The sequence below is a fragment of the Oreochromis aureus genome, linkage group 15 (genome assembly GCF_013358895.1).
Source record: "Oreochromis aureus strain Israel breed Guangdong linkage group 15, ZZ_aureus, whole genome shotgun sequence".
Classification (NCBI taxonomy): domain Eukaryota; kingdom Metazoa; phylum Chordata; class Actinopteri; order Cichliformes; family Cichlidae; genus Oreochromis; species Oreochromis aureus.
In genome coordinates this window covers 36728896-36745759 of record NC_052956.1, presented here as the reverse complement: position 1 = coordinate 36745759, position 16864 = coordinate 36728896, and the positions used below count along the sequence as shown (strand labels likewise).

At 36.6% G+C, this 16864-nt stretch overlaps 1 protein-coding gene and 2 long non-coding RNA genes across 3 annotated transcripts; all 3 read right to left on the bottom strand.

Moving 5' to 3' along the window:
* Positions 1–239: 239 nt before the first annotated feature.
* LOC120432994 lies at positions 240–712 on the bottom strand. Its single transcript, XR_005608251.1, has 3 exons — positions 550–712; positions 354–465; positions 240–273 (listed from the first exon to the last, which is right to left on the bottom strand). It is a non-coding gene; the product is annotated as an uncharacterized LOC120432994 (long non-coding RNA).
* Positions 713–9049: 8337 nt separating this feature from the next.
* LOC120433017 (5-hydroxytryptamine receptor 3C-like) lies at positions 9050–14559 on the bottom strand. Its single transcript, XM_039598459.1, has 10 exons — positions 14422–14559; positions 14118–14181; positions 13025–13188; positions 12870–12914; positions 12534–12640; positions 11878–12047; positions 11581–11744; positions 10894–11104; positions 9413–9622; positions 9050–9312 (listed from the first exon to the last, which is right to left on the bottom strand). Exons 1-10 carry the CDS (start codon positions 14557–14559, stop codon positions 9050–9052), a joined length of 1536 nt encoding a protein of 511 aa, XP_039454393.1.
* Positions 14560–14732: 173 nt separating this feature from the next.
* On the bottom strand, positions 14733–16491 carry LOC120433168. Its single transcript, XR_005608380.1, has 3 exons — positions 16351–16491; positions 16140–16184; positions 14733–14924 (listed from the first exon to the last, which is right to left on the bottom strand). It is a non-coding gene; the product is annotated as an uncharacterized LOC120433168 (long non-coding RNA).
* Between the last annotated feature and the right edge of the window lie 373 nt (positions 16492–16864).

Here is a 16864-nt window from a genome sequence, read left to right as displayed (position 1 = left end):
TCCTAAACACAGGTTCGAACTCCAGGCCTCGAGGGCGATTTTGTCACCTTGATCCAACACAGCTGATTTAAATGGCTAAATTACCTCCTCTCAACATGTCTGGCATGTCTTGTCCTACTTATTTGATTCAGGTGTGTTCACAATGAGCCAGATTATCCTACAATGAGCCAGATTATATCGCTGCTGTGGGCCCGGGTCAGGGTCAGGGTAAGGGTAAGCAAATAGGGTAAACATGGATACCCCTATCACCAAGCAAGTAGCCAGTGAACTCTCCTAAGACAGAAGGATACACATCAGTTCAAATGTCCCTGTAGCAATTGGTCTTTATATATTTTAAAGTATTTTCAACTCACCATGTCCAAATTTTGTGCTCAGTGTACATTCACGAAAAATTCGTGAGTCATGAACAGAGCCTGGCCACTTGGCTTCCACATTTGTGATAATGTTGGCAGCATCACATATGATCTTCACAGTGCAGAGGACACAAATTAGCATCCATTACTATAATGAAATAATGTGTTAGTTTGAAATGCTACAGGAACTATGTACCTGTACATTAATGCTGTGGAAAGACTTCCTGTTCACATAGTCTCCTTCATTTACTGAAGGAGCAATGATTGGAATGTGAGTGCCATCTATACAGCCAATCACGCCTGGGAACCCTGAAAATAAATGTAAAATCTAAGTAGTAGTTCAAGTATCACCACATCATGAATTAAGTTTTGTTCATCCTGATACCTGCAATTTTGTGGAATCCCTCTTTGATAAATCTTGTGGGTCTATGACCGGGGAACACCACAAACGAGTACAGGAGACGTTTCAGTGCAACTGTAACATTCCTGACTGCCCGACAGACGGTAGCCTTGGAAACGTGCTCAGCGTCACCAATATTATACAGAAAGCTCCCGTTTGCAAAAAAAAAAAAACGAAGTGCAATACAAATAATATGTACAGAACTGAGAGAATGTCCGCGATGTGTCACATGAGCAATATAAGGCCTGAGGATGTTATTCAAATAAATTATAGATTGTGCTGAAAAACAGTAACGTTCACACAGAAAATCATCTGGAAATGATAAAATGTCCAAACGCGCTCTAATCACTCTCTCCCGGCGGAGAGCTCTGCGGAGAATTTGGGCTTCAACATCTACTGGCTCTTCAAGGAAGGGGCACGCCATGTCTGACACTTCCTACAGTCAGATTTCCGACAAAGAGGCGGAGAAAGTCAGGGTTAGTTGAAGTAAACCTGCTAGGGGGCAGGTTAGCTTCACGGAGTGTGTTGTCATAGTAACTCACTCAGAATTAATCTAAACTCGCTTTGTGAAACCGAAAACCCAGAGTTTTCGTTAACTCAGGGTATACTTACTCAGAGTTTGCACTAAACTGGCTTTCTGAAACAGGGCCCAGGTTAATTGTTGCTGTTTTTTGTTCATTCACACACAGTGTTATATATTAAAATAGTTGTTGAAAAACAGGATCTTTTCTGTTATTTATTTTTTATTGTCGGTTTAATCTTAAACCTACAAATCAAATGGTTATTCTGGTGAACCACTGATAGCAATAGCTTTAGTTTCTAAATGTATTAGAAAACTGACATATTATTTGCAAAATTATTTTTGATGTAAATCAAAAACTGAAATTTTGGGATAGTTTTATTTTGTATACAATGGTTCCCTCTGATTTCTAATTAACGTAGAAGAGCTTATTTAATGGTGAGTATGATGTGTATTGTATAAATGTGCTTTTTTTTTTCAGACCACCTAAAACAATTACAAAATGAAGTCAGAATGATGCAAACATTTAAGTCACCAGCAAAAACAGAGACCTTTAAAACAGAGTAGTGGTCTACTGACTGTATGAGTTCACTCAGATAATGATGATGGTGATAAAGCTGACTAAGATGAAGAGAATCTAGAGGCTAAACAGCAGACGGTCTATGATGAAACCGACCTGGATCCACTCCTCTGAGCCTTGGTTCTCTTTCTGCTGCTGCTGGACCTGCAGGTGGATGTCCTGGAGGTCCTTGCCCACTTTCTTTAGTTCCCGCACAGCCCCGTCCTTCACTGCTGGCCCCATTGTTTCTTGAGGCTTCATTATTGTGATGGCAGTTGTGGTCTTAAGGTCTATTTCTAAGTCAATTCAGGAAAAATATTGTTTAGCTTTAGTTTTTCCAGTGTGATTCTCTTCTTTTACAACTTTTCATGACAAAATAAATGATTTTCAACTACTCTGTGAATTCAGTTATTCCTGTTGAAATATAAACTACATACCTGAAGCTCCTGATCTCTTATTCAATCGAGTTGTACAGACAAGAAAGCCCAGAAACTGCAGAACGAGGACTCTCATCCAGTGAGGGACAGGAGAGAAGTCAGCAGACCCACGCAGCACATTGGTGATGAGGATTGTTTCCAGCAGACTGGCCACCATCAGAGCCAGGCAGATAGAGAAGAACACGTCTACAGAGAGACAACGGTGTGTATTGAGACCTAGAAACAAAGGTTTACAATGTCACAGTCTAATCGAGTGAATATATGTAAACTACAATAAACACTTTTAGTAATTTTGCCCCTGTGCCACATTAATAGTCCCACATGCTCATGAGGGAAAGAGCAATACATGCTGTAGGCATTAAGTGTAGACGTTACAAGCAAGGTTTCTATTTTTATCTACACTTAATTTTTTTTAGACACTCTTGTAAGAATGTTGTCAGTAAGGTAAATTAGTAATGTAATGTAAACACAACTGTAATAGGTTTTAAGAAATCACTGTAGACTTTTTGTTGAGTGTCACTGACTTATGAGGGGTATGGTGTTTCCAGTGACCGGCAGCAGGTCATTCATGATGAGGAGGAAGATGGTGTAGCCAAGGATGAAGGTCATCTCTAAAGCAGACCTGTCCACGGTCTGTGGAGGCAGCAGGAAGCTAAAGAGGTCAACTGCGATGAGAAAGGAGCTGGGGTGCAGGAGGTTTACCATATACATAGTGGCCTGGCGCCTCAATCTGAGCTGTGGAAGGAATGAAAAGAAGAGATAACTGAGGTATCCTTAAGCTGACTTGTCATTACCTGTACATGTATCTTCACTATATAACTGTATAACTCCGGTTTTATTTGAATTAATATTTTTAGGTGTGTTTGACTTATACAAGAACAACTTTTTAAAAATGAAAATAAATTTCAAATATAAATTTGCTTACTTTTGACTCTGACTATTTATAGTAGTTTATAGTTACAATCAACTTACATAAAATTCAAGCTCATTAACATATAAACCATCAGTGTCAATATTATTCTGGGTTTTTTTTATCCGAGGTGATATCCAGTAGCTCTCATTCACCGATGGTGGCCGTCACACTCTCGGAGACATCTGTCATTTTTTCTGCAGATCTTCCAAGAAAAATCTTCCAAAATGTGTCCCTCGCTGCGCAGAGATGAAAAACGAAGAGAAAGCTGAGCTCACAAAAAGCCGACATTAATTTTAGAGGTATGTGAAAAGGGTTTGAACGTTTTTCTAAACAGTGATAATCAATTTAAACTCACATAAAGAAGTGACTATAGAAGGAAAAATCTCTTACCAAAGTGCATGTAGGAGTTGAAGGTATAAGCACAGTTTTGTATGTCACGGGGGAAGGTGTAGATATCGAGATTACAGGAACTGACAACTTTGACAGGCTGAGCATCATCCACTTTACTGTTGCTATGCAGGTACCCATAGGGAGCAGGTGGTGCTTTGTCTTCCTCCATACTGTGAGACCAGATCAAATGTGTGAAGTGAGAGAATGGCACCCAAAGATTTAAAGTATACAATTATATTTATTCATTTACTTATTGCAGCTTAACAGATCTAAATACTGGAAAGATTTTTATGATAATAATTGACAGTAATTAAAACACAGGTTATCTCCACATCTCTCCTTTTAAAGAAAAGTTTTCTGAAGACTCATTCCGAATACAATTTTCAGATTTCTGCTCAGAAAATGCTCGTGCAGAATTAGTTCAATTGTTTACCAAAACCTAGTGTACAGTAGTTTTAATAAATTATATGCCTGTTCGAAGAATTAATCAACAATTAAACAAACTATTTATTTATAGGTTATCTCAACATTTCTCCTATAAAAAAAAAAAAAAATATTTTGTGGAGACTGAGTCCACAATACTGTTTCTTAATGACTGTTCTTTGGAAAATACTTGTGCAGCTTTTGTATGATGATACTTACAACTCAGTACAATATCTGGAAGCCAGAATTTGGTTCTGGGGAGATGCAGGAGGTCAGTACCAAACTGAACTTGGTCCCAACTGACAAACTCTTTCATCCAGGACTAAAACAATAAAATTGGTGTCAGCACAAAGAGCAGGTCTGAGTAGTCATTACATTTACAAAATATAAATCTATACCCTTAAATCACTTATAGGACTCATAGGATTATCATACTACTTTACATATCGTAGCTAAATAAGTATTTGGATAGATTTTGGTTCTGGACATTACCACAATGAATTTAAAATGAAACAACTCAGATGCATGTGAAGTGCAGATTTTCAGCGTCAATTCAGTGGAACTGAACTAAGAATCTCCAAAAGTTGAATCTGTTCATCTGGACGTAGCGTTTTGTGGGAGAAACGTTTCATCACTCATCCAAGTGACTTCTTCAGTCTCTGAACTAAGAATTTTTTAAACAGTTTCTTCATTTCAGGGGCTCAAAAGTCATTAGACAAATTAAATAACTGAACATAAAACATTCATTTCTAATACTTGGTTGAAAATCCGTTGCTGGCAATGACGCTCTGAAGTGTTGAACTCATGAATATCACCAGATGCTGGGTTTTCTCCTTTTTAAAGCTCTGTCAGGCCATTAGGCTTTCAGTTAGTGTTTTTTTTTTTTTGTCGGCCTGTCTTTAACAGGTGAAATGCATGCTCAATTGGGTTAAGACCAGGTGACTGACTTGGCCATTCAAAAATATTCCACTTTAATAAACTTCTGGGTTTCTTAGGCTGTATGTTTTGGGTCATTGTCCATCTGTATTATGAAACTCCGCCCAGTCCGTTTGACTGCATTTAGCCAGAATTGAGCAGACAGTCTCTGAGCACCTCATAATTCATTTGGCTGTTTCTGTCCTGTGTCAGTAAACACTAGTGTCCCAGCGCCACTGGCAGCCATGCACGCTCATGCCATCACACTGCTTCCACAGTATTTTACAGACGATGTGGTGATGATGTGCTTTGCATCATGATCTGTTCCACGGCTTCTCCATACTTTTTTCTTGCCATAATTCTGGTAGAGGTTGATCTTGGTTTCATCTGTCCAAAGAGTTTTTTTCCCAGAAGCTTGCTGGCCTTTTTAGATGTTCAAAAAAATGTTCAAAGTTCAATACTTCCAGTACTTTCATGCAGTCTTAAGGTAGACTTGGATATTGCACAGTTGGCTATTGTGGAGGGGTTTCTCTTGACCATGGAAATGCAAGCACCACACCTGAGATCAACTCCAGGAAATGTGTGTTTTAAAGTCTTTTTAGAACATAACGTGATAACTTGAACATAACTTTCAAATTCAAAGAACACACATTTCACACATAAAGACAGAAAACCATTCACACTCACATTCAAGGCTTTGGCCATGTTTGTGAACATATGTAATATTTATTTATAAAATCATGAAGCTTTTCTCTCAGTAATTTGTCTACACTTGAAGAGTTTTAGAAAGCAGTTCTGGAAAATGTTGCGGCCTGTATATACACTCATTAAATTATATATCAAGCTCATCTTCAAAGAGGTGGACATACCACTCCTAGAATCCCACACAGCATGAGGAAAGTGCCGACATGGGCCTTATGTCACTTACTTCAAAGATTGGAGACAGACAGTCCAGCAGTGCAGGTTGGTTTGGCACAGAACAGATCACCATGGAAGCACTGCACAGAACTGATGAAACAGTTAAACAATAATATTGAGTCTAATTATGTTCCCATGCATGTTGTCTTTTTTTGTCCATTCTGCTAAACTAATTTCTCCTTGTGAGAAAATAAAGTATTGAATTGAATTTTCACCAACATAATGCTGGTTAAACAGAAATTTATATATATTTATATTTAGCTTAACAATATTCATACCTGACATGAAGGTTGGCTTGATGATGGAAGGACCCCCTTAAATTAAAAGGAAGTATAATCAAGATGTTTTATTAATAATAGCTAGCAGTAAAATATTGCATTAAAGTAACAGATGCACTATTGCTATTAGTTATTATGTACATTACCTATTAGTTACACTTCATAACGTAAAGACCAGAAGATTCCTTTTCATGACTTCCAAGTCTGCAGCTTTTCTGGGAAACCAACTCCAAATTTCCAGCCTTCATGGCCAAGATATACATATTGTCATTAAACAAAGCCTGATGTGGACAAACCACGGGGAAAATGATGTGGAGCAGGGAAAACTAAGGGCAGGGCGACTGCTTTGGCTGTATGTGTTTTGAGACAAAGTGCAGCTAAACCACAGTTAATGTACTGTACCTCAGTGTGTGACTCAAAAAATGGTAAAGACTGACCACAGCAACGTCAGTGTCACACCGACTGATCACAAGCAAATGAGAGTAACCTGTGAGAAACAGGTGGTGTTTGGTTTCAAAACCTCCTACCAGCCAAGCATTTATCATTTTATATAACATGTTTATTGAAAAGGTTTGGTTTTTTTTGTCTACTATTTTTTCAGACTTGGTTTAAGTTATATACAATAACAATGCATGCATACTTCTCAATATTAATTTGCTCAGGAACAAATAAAACAGACATACAGATATAAGTGAACTGTGTCTGGTGACAGTCAGTGATAGTCAGCGTTTATGTAAGCTGAAAATAAATAATTAAATACATAATTGAATAACTAATTAAATATGTCATTAATTAATTCATTAAAATTGGAAATAAATTAATAATTTCATAAATGTTTTCAATGAAAAAGATTGATTTGTAGGTAATTACTTATATATTTCTTTTTTAGTAAATATTTGTCTATTTTAATTTATTAATGACAAATATAGTTAATGATCTAATGACGTATTTATTTAATTCATTTTGGTACTTGTGGCCAAACCAACCCAGGTGGGCTCGTTTGGCTTACAGCAGTTTGCCTTGTAAGGAATGCAAAGGGCTGATGAGATAGTAAAATAATATTGAGTCAAACTATGCTGCAGGGTTTGGTTTGTTTCACAATAAAACAATTTCCACATTTATTTTGTACATCATAGAAATATAATTCCATAAATAATGGAATTTATGGAATTATATTTCCAATTACCGCTCAGTCCAGAAAAATTTTAATATTCCAGACAAAACCTCCCACAATTCTTCCACAGTGATTAGAAAAACTCATTGCCAGATACCATAAATGTTTGATTGTTTAATCATCATAATTGTTTTCAAAGTTTAAACCATGAGTTGATTTTGTTGTAAAAGTGGGGCCGTCCTCTGGTTCCTGTCTTCTGTTTCCACCCACCTGGTGTAATGACATACCTGTTCTTGATATTCTTGTTTGTGGCCAATACTTTTTCTGAAGTCCTGAAGTTTATGTTGACAAAGGGTTCATTACGCAAAATTTTTCAACACAGTCCTCTTGGCTGACTTCCAGTGGACAAAAATATGGATAACAGCTTGAATCTACAACTTTAAATGAACCGCTTCATTATGATTGCCCCCTCTGCAGAGCTGATTTGACAGCTTCTGTTTAATATCATGTGACAGTTTTGTGGGATATTGGGCTACCGTTCTGGGGCTTTGAACATATATTTTTGGGTGAAAAAATTATGTTTTGTCTATTTGAGTAATAAATCATTTTGATGAATAAACATTCCTTGTTTAAACATGTGCCATTGTGTGTTCTCCTTTTGCTTGTGACTTCTTGATGTTTTTTTCTTAATAAAAATCCAAAAAAACACATTAAATATAATCTATGCAACACAATCTTACAATAGGTTGGAAGTATGCTTGTGCTCCATGTGATTTTATAATTCATTAATCAAGCTTTATCAACAGACTTAAGTTCGTGGTTATACAGAAAAAAGCACAATATATAAAACCAACCAAATATTAACTTTCTTAAAAGCGCTTTAAAAGTGCAAACACCTGCAGTTACAAATATCTGAAAAAACATCTTACAACCCCCTCCGGCTATTTTAAGGAGGATTCTCATTGCATCATTGTATGTGACTTGCAACTTTGGCATGCTACACTGTGTGTAAGATGACCACAGGGGGGCAGTATAGAATGGTGTGGAAAATGCTTCAAACCTGGTGTCTCCAACTTCAGTCCTGGAGAGCTACTGTCCTGCAGCTTTAGATCCATCCCTACTCCAACACAGCTGAATCAAATGGTTGAATTACCTCTTCAGCATGCCATCAAGCATGGCAAAGGCCTGGTAACAAGGCCAATCATATAGATCCTCCTAGATTTTCGGTTTGAGTGACCATGATGGTGAGAATTAGAATGGAATAAATGAGAGCATTGTTATGTCCTAAGATCAAAGTTGACCACGACCCCCAAAAAGCACACTGAGTAATATATCACATGAAAATGCATGTGCAAAACATCTTTGTTCTAATCACAATGACGCCATAAATTTTCCAAAGTCAATTCTGCACACTATGAGTGGTTTTGTTTTATTATTTAGTTTTGTAAATGAAGAATTTTGAGTAATTTAGCACCAAAACTCAAATACAGAAAACTGATGCTATAAAAAAAAAATATAAGTATAGGCTTCCCAAGAACTCAATATAAAACTGTCTTCAGTTAAGATGCTTTTACACAGCTTAGAATATTTGTAAGATTAAGTTCATTATTATCGGGACTTTAAAACATTATGATTTAATTGTCTTAATTGGTTCACAAAGTCATGAAAATGTAAGACAGATGAAGGGTTATTTGTATATTTGGCATACTAAAATGACAAAACATGAATTATGGTTAAAGTAATAAATTTCAGTGTGTGGTGTTAAATGTTTTTTAAGCAAAAAAAATAAATACAAAAAGTTTAAAGAACAGACAAGCTAAAAAGTTAAATTAGGCTGCATTGTATGAAACCACCCAGATAATGATGATGGTAATGAAGCTGACTGTTATGAAGATGATGTAAAGGATGAACAGCAGGCGGTCTATGATTAAACCTATCTGGATCCATTCCTCTGTGCTCAGGCTTTTGCTCAGATGCTGCTCCACCTGAAGGCGGATGGCCTGGAGGACTCTGCCCAGGCTCCACAGCTCTTGCAGGGCTTTGTCCTCACTCAGTGGCCCCTTCTGCTCCAGAGTCTTGGATTCCTCTGTCACTGGAGAGGAGATTGGCATTTTTATTGCAGGGAAAACAACAGAAGATATGTCAGCTTTGACATTTTTTAAGAACTTGCTCATCCTAATCTTGTTTCCTACCTTGTGTGACTGGATTTTGGATCACTGTGTCGTTTTGATCTCTGGGCTTTTGAGGAAGGCATACTAGTCGACCCAGGATTTTAAGAACAAGCACTCTGATCCAACGAGGAGCTCGAGAATAGTGAGAGGAACTGTGCAGGAATTTTGTGATGACGATAGTTTCCAGTAGACTGGCCACCATCATAGCCAGGCACAAAGACAGGAAAACATCTATAATAATGATGATGATAGTGGAATAATAAGTAATGGTAACATTTTATAGACAAATACAAGTTAAATCCATACAAAACTTTTAAAAATAAAATGATACAAATTTTTGGTCGTTTGGAGTAAACAGCATCAACACAGTAAGATGGCAGATTACTTATTCAGATTACTGGAACCACTTTTTACAGTTAATATATAACAAGATATATTTTTGTCTTGTAGCTAAAAGAGCTCGACGGTGACCTCTGCATGTGTGGCCTCTACATCTTGACCAAAGACCTGTGTTGTACATTTTGTGCTTGACATGTAAAGTTCCATGAAAGTAAGTACAGTGGAAGAATTTTGGTCCAATCTTCTTTACAACATTTCCTCAGTTCATTGAGCTTTGTGGGCATTCACTCCTGCGGACCTCATTTAAGGTCTTGCCACAGCATTGCACTGGGGTTAAGGTATGGACATTGAGTGGGACATTGCAGCATCATGATTCTTTTCTTTTTCAGTCAGACTGTTGTTGATTTTTTTCTGTTTCAGATCAATGTCCTTTTGCATGACCCATTGTTGACCAAGCTTTAGGTGTTGAACAGATGGCCTCATATTTGACTCTAGAATACTTTCTTATACAGAGGATAAGAGAAGTAAGTAACTAAAAAAATAAAAATAAAAACTGAAGTGAAAAATTTGGTTACTTGGAAAACAGAAATATCCTTAGTGTTAGTCTCGTTAAAAGAAATTATTACATAGGTGATATATGTCATACATGGCTTATAAATAATAATTAAAAACAATAAAATCTTTCACACAACAAGAACTAATCTAAAATGAGTAGACCTACTCTGAAAACTCGCTGACTAAACTAATCAGACATAAAAAAAAGAGAAAAATAAATAAAAATAAAAACAAATTAAAATTAAAATGAAGGAAATAACCTTAACTTTGCTGGAAGGTGCCCAGGTCCTGTGACCACAAACCCAAATCATCGTCCCTCTGTGGTTCAGAGGTGGAATGAGGTGTTTGTGCTGACATGTTGTGTTTCCTTTATCACCAACATGATCCGGTGCATTATAACCAAAAACCTCCACTTTTCCTTAGAAATTCTTAAATTTTGTAAATTTGCTTTTCACATCTTCATTTTTCTTTTACACATGTAGCTTCATAATCACATAATTGTAGTTATACTGTTACATATGTAGATCAGAACAAGCAACTCTTCAGCATTTGGGCCAAAGACTCACATTGGGAATAACTGTATACCCATTGAGACAATGTAAACTTACTTATGAGGGGTAAGTCATTTTCAGTGATGGGTAGCAGGTCATTCATTATGAGCAGGAAGACGGTGTAGCCCAGGATTAGTGTCATCTTGAACAAAGACCGGTCAGCATCATTGGGAGGTAAGATGAAGCTGAAGAGGTCCACAGTGATGAGGAAGCAGCTGGGGAGCAGGAGGTTCACTACGTATATCATTGGCTGGCGCCGCAATGAGATCTGCAGCAAAGGTGAATTTAAAATAATTCCTTTCTACTTCGATCATACAGTACCTCATACAAAGAGCTTTGTTTAACACTTTTTGCACTTAAAGTCAGACCCTAAGGTTTATATGACTTGGTTGTGAAATGTTTTCCCCATTTTAACAAAGACTGTCAATCCGTTTCTGTTGTAGGAAATTAGTAATGATTAAAATTCTTAAAGAATCATATATCAGTACAGAAGGGAACAGTATATTTTCTGTGATGGCAGACGATGATCATCTTTTTGTTATGTGGTTTAACAATTTAACTGAAATTAAATTGTAACTATCCACTTATAGTTCTTTACATACATGAACGAAACACTAAGGAAAAGTGCTTTTTTTGCGCCTTAATGTTTTTGAACTTTTAGCTGTATTTGAATTCAGTGCTCTATACATCCTTTTTTCTTATAGTATGAATACAAATTTTTTACGATGTAATGCAGTGACTTACATAGAAGTGAATTATATCATAAAAGTCTGATGCTGTAGATGGTATTGTGTATTTCTTTGCTGCAATTCCAATTAATTCCCATTCACCCATAGTTGCCATCATTGATTTAGAGTATTCAAACATACTCTCTGGAGTCCCTGTCAGGTAAAGCTGCACAGCCTTACCTGCGTGGAAAATAGTCAAAGTTTGTCAGACAAGGCTATTCCTTCATATCAATTTCAGTAAAATAACTGTATTAAAAACAAAGCCACTCAAATGACAGGACGGATTGTAATAGATCCTCATGGCCACACTTACTCTTGAGTGTAAATGAGTTGAAGGTTAAAGTGCAGTTTTGAATGTCAAATGGAAACAAGTAGATGTCAAGCCTGCACGAGGTGACAGCTTTGATCGGCTGTGAATCCCTCACAGTACCATCAGAAAGCAGGTAGGTATATGGCACCTTTGGAGCTGTGTTTTCATCCATGCTGCAGGAAGATGGAATACATAGAAATTATAAAATCAAGCACCTGTATGCTGATATTGCCCTCATTAAATGTTTCATTCAAAACTTTATGCAGATGATAGTAGATCATAGACTTGAGAGAATTAGAGTGCAGCCTGATTTTAAGTGACTGCTTATTGTTCACGTGTCTGCTTCTTTCTGTCTGCTAAATATCATAGGAGGCAAATGAAAAAGATTATATCTTTCTATAGTGGATATCAGTGTTACCAGGCTTCTCTATATATCCACCCTATATTTGTTTTATTTCTAAATAAAGCATATGGAGGCAGAATCAAAATATATTTTCTGACAATAGTATGTACAGAAACTATACCTTTGTACTTTCACCTGTATGCACCTTGTCCAGAGTTAGCTCGTTATTGGCTAATGATGCTTAAGGATAGTTCTCAAGATCATACAAATACATAAAAAAGAAACTCATTGTAATCTTTGATTGGATGGGACTTACATTTCATTGATTATAATGTCTGGTACCCAGATATTTGTCCTTGGAACAGAAATCCGACTAGTTCCACACTCTTCTGGGTCCCATTTGGTAAATTCATTTTCCCATTCCTGTGACACAAATCATGCAGATATAAACATGATCGTTATATAAAACCCGGTGGTTACCATTTCAAACTTTGGATGTTTCAATCTGAAAACAACCCCCCAAAACTAAAGAGCCTGGTACTGTCTTTCTTCTTTTTAACTTAATTGTTTTTAATAAGTCCCTCTGTATTATTGTACGGTCTTCATCTTACCATATAAAGCAACTTAAAACCTACTGTGAAGAACTACTTACAACATCTTGCCAGAGAAATGTTGTGAGGAGCTGGTCTTTCTCATCCTGAAAAGCATGAATTTTTATGGTTTTTGCCTTGTTCAGTATGCAGAAAAGCACATATGTATACATCTGATCTAGTATTGATTTGGTTTTAAGTTAATGGCGTCATTTACCACTCCCATAATGCCAAACACAGTTAAGAAAAGGCCGATGTTCGTGACTGTTGTTATGTTCACCACAGGTCGAATAGCTTTCAGGTTGAAGACTGGCTTAAGTGCCTCCAGCATTGAAGGTGTATCAGGGTTAGAGCAGTTCAACATGGTGGAGCCGTAATGAGCTGCAAAGGAAAGAAGAAATGTGTCCTTGGGATTTCTAAAGGTGACTTCACATTTGCTTCAGTATCTAGGAACATATATGTATTTTTTTCTAACAACCTTCAGAAACCCACATAAAGCATTCATGTGAAATGCATAAACCCAAACAGATAAATGCCTGATTTGTAAGTACAATAACAAGTGCAATGTTTTGTGCATTTTTTCAACCCTACATTTAGGTGGACACACTACAGGTATAGAGTAAACATTTAACTGGTTAATGTTACAGTGAAATTGCCTAAATCTAAATTTAACTTTGTTCAGTGTTCAGATTTCTGAAAGAGTCAATTTTAATACCTGCTTTTAAGCAATCCACAAAAAATTTAAAATGTGGACAGGAATGAATGCAGACAGCATGGTGGGTAACATTTCTGGATAAATGTGTATTTTGGTCAATTTTTGGCATCTAGTGCCTCATGTTTTGTCTTGCTTGGATAGTTATAAAAGTAGCTAACTGTCACTTTGTGTTTTGCTGACAAAGTAAACAAGTCCAGTCAGCTGCAACGACACTGGGAAGTAAAAAGAAATAGAAAAAGAAAGGAAAGCCCTCAAATCCAAAAATGTCAACTTACACTTTATCCTTTAATGGGTGTTATAACCTGACCCCTTGAAACCAATTTTGCATTTAAGAATATGAACAGGTATAATATCATTTTGTGATATTTAATAAGACATCTAGAGAGACTGTAGATTGTACACATGAAATACACGGTATAGCACAAACACAGTTTGATAAACATAGTTTGCTGAACCTTTAAAATGTCTCAGTTATATATTTATTATTCTGGATTGTTTACCAAATTAAATGAGAACTGTGAGAAAATCAGCACATAAAAACTAATAACATAAGAAACATAAATAAATATGTTTTTGTATATTAGACTTTACTTACCATGCATGAGCAGAGAGATGAAGATGAACAGACGCTTAGAAGACCGGACTTTCAGCTGGCACCGCTAAAAAAACCATTAAAATTCACACAACAAACAACAACAACAAAAAACAAAATTTAACCTAACTGTTAAATCTTCCTTCATCCTACATTTGGTATACATGTAGTATACGCTGAACGTCCTGTTATGATTAAGCAAATTAAAAACAGTTATATATGTTTTAGATATAATGTTGTTATAAACATGAATAATGGATGAGTTGTCTCTTAGTCTCTAGAATCGGAAATTGATGTTTTAGACTACTTGGGTTAAGTGCTGGATGTCCTGGAGGTCCTTGCCCACTCTCGTTAGGTCCCACACAGCCCTGTTCTTCATTGCTGGCCCCTTTTTTTCTTGAGGCCCCTCATAAACTTCAATATTTGAGACAGCAGTTGTGGTCATCTGGTCTATTTCTAAGTCAATTCAGGAAAAATCTTCACAATATATCTTCTTTTACAATTTTTTATGACAAAATAAATGATTTTCAACTATTCTTTGAATTCAATTATTTCTGTAATGCTGCATTTCTTCATGGCACTGACATTTAACCACCGCAAAGCTACTTATTAACTACATACCTGAAGCTCGTGGTTTCTTATTCATTTGTGTCGTACAAACAAGAAATCCCAGAAACTGCAGAATAAGGACAGAGATCCAACGAGGGACAGGAGAGAAGTCGGCAGACTCACACAGCAGGTTGGTGATGAGGGTTATTTCCAGCAGACTGGCCACCATCAGAGCCAAGCAGAGAGAAAAGGACATGTGCGCTGAAACAATACACAGAAACAAAAGTTTACAATGTTACAGTCTATATAGATCAAGGTTACTTTATTTTAGAAAAACGATAGCATTTTTCATCCCTTCCCAAAACACAGACACCTATTTAAATCTGACGGGTACATATTTGGTAATTAGAGAAGAATCAAATAAAAAAAACAAACAGTTTTTATTAAGTTTAGTGATGGCAGCTGTTTTTATAACGCTTTGTCCTGCATCTTGGAACTAGAAACCTCTGTCCCGAGGGAAGAAGCGGAAATTCAGCGCGTAGAGGATGGGAACCATTCTTAAGAAGAGCCATCCGTTGTACCTGTTTAGAGTACAGGGGGGCTAAACAGGGCTGTGACTCACCTGTCAGACTACTGGACCATCTCACTCATTCAATGAGTTTTTCTCTGTGACAGAGGTCTGACCGAACAATGCGACCAAACAAAAAGGTAAAACAGACTCATGATAAAACAAAGTTGAAATTGTTCGGTCAGTGTGAAAATAAACAAGTTTCCTAAGGCAGTAAAGGTGTTGGTGACCCCTGCTGCTGAACAATCATTAATCCACTATCAACAACAGACAGCAAAGTGAAAGAATTTGATTGGTTACCAAAAATTGTTGTTTCAATACAGTATCAACCTATTCAAAAGATTTAAAGTATACAATTTAATGTATTCATTTAGCTTTTGCAGATGAACACTGCTAAATACCAGAAAGATATTTACAATAATTGACAATAAAGAAAACATAGGTTATCTCCACATGTCTCTTTTAAAGAGATTTCTTTCTGGAGATTGATTGCACAATACAATTTCCAGATGAGTGTTCTCTGGAAAACACTCATAGCAAATCTGCATGACATCATTGACCAAAAACTACAGTAGAGTAGTCTAATCTCCAAAATATCATTTTGTGGAGACTGATTCCACAAAACAGCTTCTAGATCAGTGTTTTTTTTGGAAAATACTTGTGTAATTTGATATAAAAAGTAAATGTTTTTGTAAGACAATACTTACGACTCGGTAATTACAATATCTGAACCTAAAATTTGGTTCTGGGGAGATGCAGCAGGTCAGAACCACACTGAAACAGGTCTAAAGACTAAAGACAACAAAACTGGTGTCAGCACAAAGAGCTGTGAGTAGTCATGACATTTACAAAATATAAATCCAACCCCCTGCATTGCTATATAGGACTTGGATTACTGTACTACTTACGTATTGTGGCCGAATATAAGTGAGAAGGAGCCGAGCCTTTTGATCCTAGAAGACAACAAAAGATACTTTACCATAGGAAAACACTAACGCTGTTTGTCCTAAAGTCTTTTTAGAAAATAACTTGAATCTTGGAGGAAGTCTCAGTGGAGGTCTGAAACACAAAGAAATGCACACATTTCACAAATGAAGACAGAAAACCGTTTACACTCACATTCAGGGTTTGGCCATGTGTCGCAAACTCGCTCAAAGTAGGCGACAAGCAGGGAGTCTGTGACACAAGAATTTTACTTAAATGTAAAATTATTTACTGAACATAACTAACCAAGACACAAAGATCACCAGTAGGTGGATGTCAGGTACAGTGGAAGAAAGAGCGAGCATTTGGGCCAGCTTTTATAACCCGCAAGACACAGGTGACCCGCATTAGCTGACGATCCTCCCATGCCATGAAAACAGCAGGCCATAGCTTTCATGAGTGTGGGAGGGTCGTAACACCGTGTTTGCAAACATACATAATATTTATTTCTTAAAAAATTGAAGCTTTTCTCTCAGTAATTTCTCTACACTTGAAGAGTTTTAGAAAGCAGTGATGGAAAATGTTTTAGTCTCTGTATACACTCATTAAATTATATATTAAGCTCATCTTCAGAGAGGTGAACATACCACTCCTACAATCCCATATAGAGTAAAGAAAGCACTGATATCAGGGCATGTTGTTAAGTTCT

Excerpts from the sequence above, each read along its gene's own strand:
- LOC120433017 (XM_039598459.1), bottom strand. The coding sequence starts at position 14,559 with ATGACCACAACTGCTGTCTCAAATATTGAAGTTTATGAGGGGCCTCAA. Across the intron at positions 13,189-14,117 it reads CATCTCTCTGCTCATGCATG|CTCATTACGGCTCCACCATG; the intron begins GTAAGTAAAGTC and ends TTTCCTTTGCAG. Across the intron at positions 9,623-10,893 it reads AAATGACTTACCCCTCATAA|ATGTTTTCCTGTCTTTGTGC; the intron begins GTAAGTTTACAT and ends TCATTATTATAG.